This window comes from Herpailurus yagouaroundi, unplaced genomic scaffold (assembly GCF_014898765.1).
Source record: "Herpailurus yagouaroundi ecotype Mexico unplaced genomic scaffold, PumYag 250, whole genome shotgun sequence".
Taxonomy (NCBI): domain Eukaryota; kingdom Metazoa; phylum Chordata; class Mammalia; order Carnivora; family Felidae; genus Herpailurus; species Herpailurus yagouaroundi.
In genome coordinates, this window is record NW_024412467.1 from 19,859,607 (window position 1) to 19,872,839 (window position 13,233).

General features: G+C 39.2%; 1 protein-coding gene across 2 annotated transcripts in view; it reads left to right on the plus strand.

Annotated features, from left to right (window-relative positions):
* F13A1 (coagulation factor XIII A chain) overlaps window positions 1–13,233 on the plus strand; it is a 163,328-nt gene that overhangs the window by 39,520 nt on the left and 110,575 nt on the right. For both annotated transcript variants that reach the window (XM_040460663.1, XM_040460664.1), the window contains exon 4: window positions 8,393–8,644. In XM_040460663.1, coding sequence (XP_040316597.1) covers window positions 8,393–8,644 — 252 coding nt within the window. The remainder of the gene's footprint in view (window positions 1–8,392; window positions 8,645–13,233) is intronic.

Here is a 13,233-nt window from a genome sequence, read left to right on the forward strand (position 1 = left end):
GTATTCTTGCTTCCAGCTCTGCCACATACACCATGTTGCCACAGCAACACTTCCAGGGCCCATTTGGAAATAGATTGATTATTTTGAGCATGAAAGGTGCGTCTTGGGAAAAACAAATGAATCAAATGGAAAAATGAATTAACATCATGAAATTTACCTTCCCAGCTGGAGACATGATATATTCATATGTTCCCTGGAGATGATCCTCTTCTAAGAATTCACTATTAAAGAAAGTCTGCAGTTAGGTGGAGTCAGAGCTCAGCTTAAAACATATTTGTATGTGAATGGAAAACACCCTTTGAAGGAAAAGGTTTTGGACTAGAAATTTTTATTTTTTGTGAAGGATGCTTGAAATTGACACCTGGCTTGCTACAGGCGTCTCATTCCAGAGTTTCTAAAGTCTCTGTGATGTTCTTAATGGGACCTGACATTCGTGAAAATGTTCAATTCAGTCCCGGGGACATTTATTGGGCACCTATTTGGTGCATGGCATTGTGGTATTCTATGGGAGCTTTAAAGACAAGTAAGATAATATTTTAGTTGCATAAGAAAAATAGATATCTAAGTGAATATGAAGAAAAAGGTTTTTCTGGGGTTTTCAGGTGATTAATTAAGCCTTGAACGACCAGAAGTGTCTTACTATTTGCTACTACTAAGTCTAGCATAGATGGAGCACAACTATGGTCACTTGACTCACAGATGAGCTTCCCAAGAGATGAGAGAAACAGGGGTGTCCTGAGATATGAGCTTCATTTCAGAGCGTCAAGGGCAAGTAGCTGACAGGCATGTCTTCTTCAGTGAAAGGTGCCTACTCCTCCTTCTGGCTGATTATGTTCTTCCCGGTTCTAGATCTGAGCAAAGTGAAATCAGAATAATTCTATTAGCAATAATTTTCAACCTTACTGACCATACTATATGCTGATTAGTGGCCTTCCTGGACTACCTGGGAATCTAATTACCACATAGTACATTGTGTTTCAATATAAAAATATTCCACACCATTAACTTACTAAAAAATGAATTTCTAAAATGCAACTTGTTCCTCCTTGGAATTTTACCTATGCAGCGCTTTGCATGAAGAGGGTTCTCTGGTCTGTGCAATGACTAGTTGAGAGCAAATTTTCCCCAAGGGCACATAGGACTGAGTCTGAGCTGGAGGTGGATTTCTCTTTGTCTTTTATGTGAATAACACAAATATGACAAATGCATGCAAAAAACTCAGAACCAACAAGCCAACATTAGTAAAAAATGAAATCTTAAGGAACTAAATATGTTCACCCTCTTCCTCCTGGCTTCAGAATGGGGGTGTTAAGTTAGGTGCATCTCTCTGTATTCACTCATGTATATGTAAGGAGAGAGTGAGGTTAAAGAATCCACAGGGACATTTAAATCTAGACATATGGTCCAAGTGAATTTTGCCTTACAAATAGTATTGCTGTGGCCTCAAAAACAATTTACAAATGAAAACAAGCACTTAAACTAAGAGCATGTGTTAATTTCTAGATCATTTGGGAAGATGGCACCAATTTTAGGTAAGTGTGAAAAAATGCAATTGGTAATTGTATTTTTCATGGTTGGGTAGTCCAATTCCAAAGATTATGTTATTAAAAGAAAAATTAGAATAGTTTCTGTGATATTTTATTTCCACTTCTATCTTTCTCGCTCATGTATTTTTCAACAGAGAAGTCACAATTTGGAGGGGTGTGGGAACCAACTCTCTGAGCATTACACACTTTCAACAAATGTGCATGGTGATCACCTGTGTAAGGCTGAGGTTCACATCCAGATTTAGCCAAGGATAGTTGATGGGCAGTCATGGATGTTGATGGATGGGTGTTCCGGATTGTAGCCTGATTGTGGTCTCTTAAACATGCTACCTCCTGGGGGTGAGAAGGGCTATTTAGTGAAATGAAATACTACTCTGTCACAACTTCCTCACTCACAACTCAATCATAGAAAATTCTCCCCCAGAGCTGTCATTGAAATCATTACAGTTAGAATTAAACATGTTGTATAGAGCAGCCGACAAGACCCTGCGGTACTATTGACATGTCAGGTCTCACATTAATAATCAGCTCTCCCATACAGTGAATAGGAAAACGTCTGTAAATCTGGGCTCTTTTTTCCTTCCTTTGGGATGAATGTACTCACTACCTGTTCCAGGTTTGCTTCCATACACTGGTCCGGTGCCACCTGGCCTGACCGTATCAGCAGTATTGTTTACCCTTTGTCTTTCAGTCGCTAATACCACTGAGTCAAATCCATTATAGCCTGCAGCCCCTCTTTGCAAACAGGTCTTCTTTCTGATGATCAGTTGGTTGTTAAGCCCTTGGATTCATGTTTCGGTCTCACGTCCCTTCTCTACACCATGGCATATTCCCTCACTGTCCTTTGACCTCATATCTCTTCAGATGTTCCAATTTATTCTTATCTTTCCTTCATCTTTGTTTTTAAGCAGTTTATTTTAGAATACTCTTGGGATTAAAGAAAACTATGAGGATAGTACAGAGAGTTCTTATAAACCCTGCATCTAGTTTTCCTTTGTATTCACGTTGTACATTAATATGGTACATTTGTCAGAACTGATGAGCAATAGTGATACATTGCTATTATTATTATTTTGTAAGACCTTCAGTATCCTCCCCCTTAGCTCCATGTAGGTGACATGATGCAGAGAAAAGACAATGGGTTTAACGGTGCAAATATCTTGGTCTGAGCCCCATGTCTACCTCGCCTAGTTATATGGATGTCTTCCAAGTGACAACCTCATAGAGCCTCAGTTTCCCATCTGCAAAAATTCCCTCACAGGAAAGGACCCCAGGAAATAAACCTTCTTTCCTGTTACTTTATTTTCATCATTATATGAACTGCCTTAACAACTCTAAACAACTGGTACAGTAATAAAATTGGACTTTAGCTATGTCTAGTGAAATCAATAAAAAATCACAACCAGCTTCCTATGTCTTCAGCACCCTATAAGACTGTGAGGAATTTAACTATGAGGTGTTAAGGAAACTAAATGTTGACCTAATAGTTCAGATGCTTATTATTGGTTTAGTGATATATTTCTCTTTGGAAGGAAAAACTAGGTGATATTTTTTTCTTCTTAGATCCCAGTATTAGATGCTGAGTGTCTATAATAAACCACTCCTTAAATTAAAAAAATGTAAAATTCTCTAAGTCACAGGTTGGCAACCATTTACTGTAAAGGCCAGATAGTAAATATTTCAGGCATTGCAGACCATATGGTCCCTGTCATAGCTACCCTACTCTACTGTTTTAGCACACTAATACTCAAATGAGTGAGAGTGTGACAATGAAACTTTATTTATACAAATAGGCCATAAGCTACCTTTGACCTGTAGACCATCGCTTGCCAGCTCCTGATCAAGGCATGAATGAATGAAGATGACAGTGACCATAAATGATTTGGAAAATCACGAGTTAGGAGTGAGGGACAGGGTTCAGGTGATTCTTATATGATGATTCTGGAATTATTAAGGCTTTTTGGTCAATAATGAATGATGCTACTTTTTTTAATTGATTGTGAGAGTGAGCTGTATGTATTCCCCTGACAGAAAAATTACTCAGTTCAATGTATTTTACTCAGGAATGAAGTGGCCTTTGACAGTAGATTTGGGTTCTATAGGTTGACTGTCCATGAACCCAATCCTGGCTTCCTGCTCCTGGAGCAAAGGAAGGATCACTTATAGGAATAAGAAAGCCTGAGGCAATGGGGGAAAGTATAACAATAACTGCCATTTATTGAGCTGCCTTCCCCATTACAAACGATGACCACTGTTATCCCATTTTACAGAACAAATGAGAGACAACAAGTAAGTGCCATGATCACGCAGCCAGGGTCTAAGCCAGCTGCATTGCTCTCCTCTTGGCCACAACACTTCCCTCCACAAAAATAACTGGCTTTCCCTAGAACATTCACATTTCTTCACATGTGAAGAAGGAGGGTGGGAATCACCTCTTCTTCCTTCTAGCTTTACTTTCCAGTAGCGGTTATATTTAAACACAAACAATAAATGTCTCCTGAGCCACCCCCTACCGTGCGCCAGGTGTAAAGCTTTCACTATGTTGTAAAATCTATTTTTTTTTCCATTTCCAGAACTGCAGAGACAAGGAGGTGGAGGCTCACAATTAAGCAATTGGCCCAAAGGGATGTCTATAGTGAATTGTGGTGTCAGAATCTGAACATAGTTCTCACCAGCTCCAAAGCATTTTCTACACATACAACTGCCGTACAGCTTAGTGATTAAACTCCCAGGCTCTAAAGCCAGACTGGTTGGGTTCAGATCTCAGCCCGCTACTTGCCAGCCACATCACTTGGACAGATTGCTTAATGGCCCTGTTTCTTGATTTGTCAAGTTAGGATGATGATCATAATTTCCTTCTCATAGTTTGATATAAGGAATAAAGCAGTAACAGGCATGTAATAAACAGCACAAGCGTTGGCTTTTTCCATAGACTACAAGCTCTAAGAGCAAAGCAGTCTGTTTGGTTCACTGTTGTATTCCTAGTACTGAGAATAATGTCTAGCACATGGTAGGGGATATGGTTGCATGAATGAAAAATGTTCAAACAAATTAGTCTTTACATTAGGTCGTGACTGCATTCAAAGCCAGGAAGAATAAACATGGCTCCTCTTTTTCTTTACTTTTTTTTTTTATGCCATGAATTTGATAGGTAAAATTTAATATGAGTCTTAGGGCACCTGGGTGGCTCAGTGGGTTAAGCATCCAACTCTTGATTTCAGCTGGAGTCATGGTCTCGTGGTTCATGAGTTTGAGCCTTTCATTGTGCTCTGTGCTGACTGTGCATAGCCTGCTTGGGATTCTCTCTCTCTCTCTGTCCCTCCCCTACTCACATGCACTCTCTGTCTCTCTCAAAATAAAATAAACCTTAAAAAATTAATATGAGTCTTCAAAATCATAATTTCAAGTGTAATAATGGAAATAGTGATCATCTTAGTTATTTCAATGTTCCTAACAGAAGTGGGTGTTAGTGCAAAGTTGAGGCTCACAGCACACAGTACATGGCTTCAGAGACATTCTCCTACTTCGTTGCTATACTCCTAAAGGAGCATTCTTATGTAATACATTTTAACGTTCCTTTTATCATTTTTGTTTGTTTGTTTGTTTGTTTTTACAAAACTTAAGTCTGTCATTGTCACATAGATTGTATCTCTGAACATTTATTTTTTATGAGCTTGTATGGTATTTGATACTGTGTATTCTAAATCCAAGCCAGTATTTAGTGACAACAGCTTCCAGGAGCCCCTGTAATGAATGAATTATGGTTCCACTTAGCTGGTGAAACTATGTTTGATGTCTACTCTTCAGTAGTGATGGGGTCTCCAGGGAGCAACAACGCCTTCAGAGAAAAGGGCAGCCTCAGCCTCCCCACCATCCTAGTTTGAGCAGGCACAAAGAGGAAACTACCCAGGAAATACAGAGATGGAGGTGCCTTTGGAACAAGCAGCTCTGGCAGGATTTATGAGCAGGATTCCCATAGACTAAGCTCCATATATTCCCAAGAACACCACCTCGACACTGTTACATCTTGGCAGCAAACCATGTTTAAGACTTTATTGAATTTATGATAATATCCATCCTGAGTGGTGATTAACTGATAACCCCTAACACATAGCAAAGCACTGGGGTTCTAATCTTTCTCCCTGGCTTGCACTGGGTAGAATATTATTTTCATTAAGATTAAGTATCTCACAAAATTACACTGCAATTAACTTATGCAACCTCCTCCTTAGAATGCTCTGTCTTTGACAATATGCCTACCAAAGAATCCTTTAAGACCTCAGTAACTGGAGAGGCCCAAATAAAGCGTTGGTTTTGTTCATTTTAATGTAGAATCCTCTGCATGTTTTCTATAAAGCAAATAGGTTTTTCTCTTAAATATTCTTCTGCTTGCAATCAAAAAAAAATTACAGACTTAGTAGCCTGATTTGTATTTTTCTTCAAGTCATGAAGAATTAAATATCTAACACATTTCGGAAAAGTTTGTAAATGAAAGATTTGCTCTAGTTTAAAATATCTATATGTTTGATTATCTTGTAAACTAAACTATAAATTAAACTATAAGCTAAAAAGCTAAAAAATGCTGTCACCTTCATGTTTTTCAGGAGCCCATGGTGAAATTTAGTTTTGAGGTTAACACCATGAAATAACAATTTGGTCTAAAATGACAGCAATAGGGGTGCCTGGGTGGCGCAGTCGGTTGGGCGTCCGACTTCAGCCAGGTCGCGGTCTCGCGGTCCGTGAGTTCGAGCCCCGTGTCAGGCTCGCATCAGGCTCTGGGCTGATGGCTCAGAGCCTGGAGCCTGTTTCTGATTCTGTATCTCCCTCTCTCTCTGCCCCTCCCCCGTTCATGCTCTGTCTCTCTCTGTCCCAAAAATAAATAAACGTTGAAAAAAAAATTTTTTTTTAAAAAATAAAAAATAAAAAAATAAAATGACAGCAATAAAGAGAAATAACATTTATGCTGAGATAACTTATATATAAAGTGTGATGAGCCTCAAAATATGGTAAAATGTCCTGATGGTTAGTCTTCTATTTATTTTTTAATATAAAATTTATTGTCAAATTGGTTTCCATACAACGCCCAGTGCTCATCCCAAAAGGTGCCCTCCTCAATACCCATCACCCACCCTCCCCTCCCTCCCACCCCCCATCTACCCTCGGTTTGTTCTCAGTTTTTAAGAGTCTCTTATGCTTTGGCTCTCTTCCTCTCTAACCTCTTTTTTTTTCCTTCCCCTCTCCCATGGACTTCTGTTAAGTTTCTCAGGATCTACATAAGAGTGAAAACATATGGTATCTGTCTTTGTATGACTTATTTCACTTAGCATAACACTCTCCAGTTCCATCCATGTTGCTACAAATGTCATATTTCATCCCTTGCCACGTAGTATTCCATTGTGTATATAAACCACAATTTCTTTATCCATTCATCAGTTGATGGACATTGAGGCTCTTTCCATAATTTGGCTATTGTTGAGAGTGCTGCTATAAACATTGGGGTACAAGTGCCCCTATGCATCAGCACTCCTGTATCCCTTGGGTAAATTCCTAGCAGTGCTATTGCTGGGTCATAGGGTAGGTCTATTTTTAATTTTTTGAGGAACCTCCACACTGTTTTCCAGAGTGGCTGCATCAGTTTGCATTCCCACCAACAGTGCAAGAGGGTTCCTGTTTCTCCACATCGTCTCCAGCATCTATAGTCTCCTAATTTGTTCATTTTAGCCACTCTGACTGGCGTGAGGTGATATCTGAGTGTGGTTTTGATTTGTATTTCCCTGATGAGGAGAAACGTTGAGCATCTTTTCATGTGCCTGTTGGCCATCTGGATGTCTTCTTTAGAGAAGTGTCTGTTAATGTCTTCTGCCCATTTCTTCACTGGATTATTTGAGTTTTGGGTGTGGATTTTGGATACTAGCCCTTTGTCTGATATGTCGTTTGCAAATATCTTTTCCCATTCCATTGGTTGCCTTTTAGTTTTGTTGATTGTTTCCTTTGCTGTGCAGAAGCTTTTTATCTTCATGAGGTCCCAATAGTTCATTTTTGCTTTTAATTCCCTTGCTTTTGGGGATCTTAGTTTTCTATTTAAGTAACAGCTGAGATTGGTTATGCATGAGAAATTATGGGCAAAGCATCATACATGCGTTATTTTATTTCATCCTTAGGTAATATTGTTCTCCTCATGTACCGATGAAGAAACAGAGAAAGAAATAGGGATTTGTAAAGGCCAAGTAATTTGGCAGAAATTGCCAGGGTAAGGAAGTAGCAGAGCCAAGAGTCAAATCTAGATAATTTGCCTCTGGAGCCTGAATTCTTGCCCATGACATAAGCCTAAATCACTAATGAGACTGGCAATAAACACATATTTCAGTTGAATGTGAAAATGGCTACATGTGCAACCTATAAATATAATCCTGTTATAAGTAATATAACAAATTGTATTCAGAATAAACCCAAAAACATTTGCCTATCTCCCTAAAATAGCAATTCTGACTTTTTAGAGGGCAGCATTTTAGGCAATGGTAACTTCACAGTACCCTATAAGCTCTGTTATGTTTTTGCATCCCAAATTACTATTGCTACATCTTATTTGAATTCATCAACTAGCCAACGAGCAAAAATTCCTGTAATTATCATTATTCTTTTTTTTTATCTAGACATGACAAATCAGAGCGTCAAAGAAGTTCAGAAAATCAACTAACATCACATAGCAACTTGATAGCAGAAATGAAATTCATACCCAAGTCTTATGATTTCAAGTCTAATTAATTATTTTAGCCTTCAGCCATAAGATGACAGAGTCAGAACAAAAATGGTTTGTGAAATCATCTCAATGCTTCTTCCCACAGGTCGCTACCCTCAGGAGAACAAGGGAACCTACATCCCAGTTCCTGTCGTCTCACAGCTGCAGAAAGGCAAGTGGGGGGCCAAAGTTGTCATGAGAGAGGACAGGTCTGTCCGGCTGTCCATCCAGTCTTCTCCAGAGTGCATTGTGGGGAAATTCCGCATGTATGTTGCTGTCTGGACCCCCTACGGCGTTCTCCGCACCAGCCGAAACCCAGAAACGGACACATACATTCTCTTCAATCCTTGGTGTGAAGGTAAGGAAGGGGCAAGCATTTTTCTCATAAAAGAAATAGTTCATATTTTTCCAGTATATCTCTTTTTGGAAGGATAGCAGAATTATTCTACAAGATACACACAGTTTCGCATTGTTGAAAGACAGAAAAAACTATGAAATTTGTCCTTAATGTATATAAGGACAAAACCTGTGTATATGAAGTTAATGCTGCTACACATTTATTCCAGGACATAATTGAGGAATGCCTGAAGTTGCACAATTAGTTAAATTGTGGAGTGATGTGTCGATGGTGTCACTTCTGTGTATATGCTATTATTCTGTAAACAAAATAGGCTTATTGATCTTGACTTTCAAAACTCTTAGGATCTATATACTCTGGCTTCAGAAAAATAGGATAAAGTTGATCTTGCCTGTAGTAAAACTAACTTCTCTCTCTTCCTAATTTAAGAACAGAAAGCCTGAATGTTAAAAGAATCCCATAAATTTGTATATATGAAGAGTGGGTGCAGATTTCATAAGCCATAACTTTGGATGTACAAACATGTAACTTTAGTTTAATATAATACAACTTAATCTCTACTACTATTTGGAGTATTCCTTTCTGTCTGTTACAGAAGCTTAATCCAGTTATATTCAAATAAAATAGGTCAAAGTCCAAGGATTTCTCCCAATTCCATTTAAAAACTTAGTTACACACAGTATTTTCCCCCCATGACCATCTCTGCCCTTCTGTATCTGCCCCCTGCTTCATATTTGGTATGGAGCTGATTTTCAGTTCCAGAGGCAAAAGCAAACATTGCAACAGCATTAAGGGGAGAAAGTGCACTTTTAGATCTTAAGAAATAAGGTAATGAAACTTGTAAAAGCTGATATAGGACAGATTATCACATTATCTTACTTCATGTGTATTGCTCTCTAATGTCTTCCCAAATAAGTCTACATTTTTTGCTGATTTTGAATGACCATTGTTTGTGAGGGTTGCATTTGGGTTGAGCTGCATTTACAGGTAGATAATAAGTGAACAGCAATGTTGTCTACTTGTATATAACATAAATCTGGATCCTACTGCCCTTTTCTTTGAATTCTCAGTTCCAGTGTCGTTGGCAGATGGCACTGAGCTAATCCTATACTCCCTGCTCACCATCCCCATCATCTTGTCCCTGATAATCCTATCTATGAGACAGATGTCCAAGGTTGATGGTAATAGGAGATGTTACTGGGGCCATGTGCCATTCAAAGGTGCACTCCTATTTACAGTAATCTAGTCAACCAGATATAAAACATTCTGTGATGGCGGGGATGCGGTGCTATTTACAGAGATGAGGGGAGTGAGGTTGTAGAGACAAACTAAGATTTTGAAAATGTTGAGTTGGACATAACTGTAGATGCCTGAGCAGAAATGGCAAGTATGTATTTCAATATGTGAATCTGAAGATGAGAATCAGAGATGCCAATCTGGGAGATGTAAATCTGAACATAGGGAGGAAATACAGGGAGGAAAGAAGATATAGCATCTAGCCCTAAAGGACACCAGCATTTGGGGGGGGTCTAATAGGCAAGGAATTAGCAAAGGAGACTGAAATGGAGGAGTATGTAGAAGATGGCCAATTGTAAAAAAAAAATTGCATTTCAAAACTTCATATTTGTAAAACAAATAAACTAGGAATTTGATATTGACTTTCTTTGCATTACGAAAAGAAAATCATATAACTTCATGTAACTATCCAGCACCCTAAGGGGTTTATAAAATGATACGATTTACCCCAAATTTGGTATGTTTGCAGATTTTCTGGATTATACCACCTGTGTATCAGAGGGTACGTATTTACATGCATTTCAACTTATGTTGCCAGTTTTCCAGAGATAAAAAGGGTTAGTCATATGCCTGATGTATTGAGTTTATAGGAGAATTATTCAGGAGGTGTAGAGTCTAATAACTTTCTACTGCCTGATCACTGCCTTGGTCTTCAGTTGTATCCCTGGTGAGCAACTTCTGGTTTCCCTGTTCAGAAGGAGTCACCTAGTCCAGAGATAATGTAGCCCCAGAACTCGATGCTGCATTAGAGAAAAGGAGCAGAGGGACTTTCCCTAGGTATCACTGATTTGAGGCAGGTTAGAATAAAACTAGACAGATCAATTTGGAAGCTGTGACCCAGGACAAAGATGATGGATGGACTGGACTATGGTGGTGGCAGTGGAGATGAGGAGGAAAGGATGGGTTGGAGATCTACTTTAGATTTAGAACAGAAATTGCAGAAGGTTTATCATGAGAGGTGAAGGAAAGGGAGAAGTCCAGAATAGCTCTAGGTGGCTGGTATATATGACCAGCTAAGTTGGTGGTGGTGCCATTTTCAGAGCTGGGAAGACTGAGGGAAGTGGAGAGGAAGATCTAAGGATGAAACTAGGAATTATATTTAGAAATGTTAATTTGGTGATATCTGTGGAATATCAAAGTGAAAACATCAAGTAGGCACTTGAATAAGTGAATCTAGAGCTCCAAGGAAATGAGTGAGGTTGGTATGTAAATATGGGCACTATCAGGAGCTAGCAGGGAAATTTAAAGAAAGAACAAACATGGATTTAGTATCATCCACAATTAGAGTCTAGACAAAGGAGAAGGAGACCAAGAAGGATTAGCCAGGGGGTTAAAGGAAATCAGAAGAGCCTCGTGTCACAGAGCCGGATGATTGATTAATTCAAGAAAACAGCAATTGGTTCTTTGGAATACAGCTGATGAGTTACATAGGATAAGGACAGAAAGTGGCCATACATTGTGGAAATATGGAAGTCGCTGGGGAACTTGGAAAGATTTCTTTACCACAGTGATGGGGACAGAAGCCAGAGAGATGGGTGCTGGCTACAGTATAATGGGAGGTAAGAAAGTGGAGATAACAGGTGTTGCCATTTTCTGCAAAACTCTCTGCAAAACAGAGGTGGGGTATGAAGGTCAATGAAGAATTGTTTTAAGCATAGAGTAGGCACAATTTTCTGGAGATGGAGACAAATCAGGAAAAGATGAGTTTCCTGCCCAGAGAGAGGATAGTGGTCCACAACCTTGGCTGCATATTGGAATCACTTGAAGATGTCTCAGACTTCCTGGTTGGTCTGCACGTAGCATGGGCTTTAGGGTTTTTGAAAAAGTCTGCAAGTGATTTTTAATTTTTTTAAGTTTATTTTCTTATTTTGAGAAAGACTGAGAATGAGCATGAAGCGGGGAGGGTCAGAGAAAGAGAGGGGAAAAGAGAGAATTCCAAGAAGGCTCCATCCTGTCAGCACAGAGCACAATGTGGGGTTTGATCTCACAAACTATGAAATCATGACTTTGGGGACTACACACTTTCCCAAGACCATTCCCTCCAGAAAAATTCTGGTGCCAGTTTTTAAAATAATACCCTTTTACATTCTTATATTACTACTCACAGAGGTCTCCAAGGGAATTTTTATGGAATGGGAGAAAGATGTCACCTCCTCACGTCACTCACTGGGTGGTTTTCCCAGCCTGGAAGCCGAGGCATAAAATCCAAAAAAGGAATCCAGTGATGCACCTCACGCACAACCAAATGCACTGTAACCTGACAACCAACCAGTTCTGTGCTTGCATGTGCTAATTCACAACAAGGGACTCACAGAAATATTGTCTGGTAATTGGGTAGTAGGTAAAAAGAGAGCCATTGCCTAAGTGGAAAAGATAAGAAAAGAGGAAGTCAGAAGTTGACAAAATAGAGCATGGTGAGCAAGATGCTGAAAACACAGCACATTTGATGTGGAAGTGACGTCCCAAGGTGGCTTGGGACACTGGGTTGAAAATTACAGGCACATACAGTACTTGCTGATAAAAGAATGTTCAGCTGGGTTCCTGGGGGCCTTTCAGCTTGCTTTGCATTCATAGGCAATTTATTCTCCTTAATCACTAAATCATTAATGGGGATCAATAGCAATACCACACTAGTGAGGGCAGGGGCGGATGCAGGGAGAGTTACTGGTCAGTTTTTTTTTTTTTTTTTAATTTAATAGTGGTAACCAGGCTTCAGATCCATTCCATGAGGGAACCCTTCTCCAGGCTGTTGGAGAGAAAACTGTACTCACAAAAGCAGCAGGAATGAGTTGGGCATTTATTGTGAACTCATCTTATTTTTCTAATTGCTCAAGAGTTCTGGATAATGGAATGTATTTCCTTATTTAAATTCAGGGTGTTCCAGATTGGTAGTCTAGCATTAGTGCCACATAGTGTGTTCTAAAAGATTTAGGTGTGCCATACCTGTTCTTAGTATTCAGGGTCCGTATTTGATTGCTCTGTTTGGTTGGACACCAATCATTTCCAGTGAGTCTTCCTTCTTTTAGTAACTTGTTTCTCCCCACATTCCCCACTGCTGATTTTCCCTTCCCTCATTCAACCTTGTATCCCAGCACCTAACATAGTGCCTGGTACATACCTAATGTTTAATAAAAGTTTACTGTATTGATATAATAATTCTAACTAAATGCTTTTTTAGGTTCACTGAACCTACCATCAGATAAGTTGTAAATGTAATCTCACACCTTACCATCTTGAAGAAAGTCAAAAACATATATGGTATGTGTGGGAGTGAATTTGTGGGCAAAGTGTAT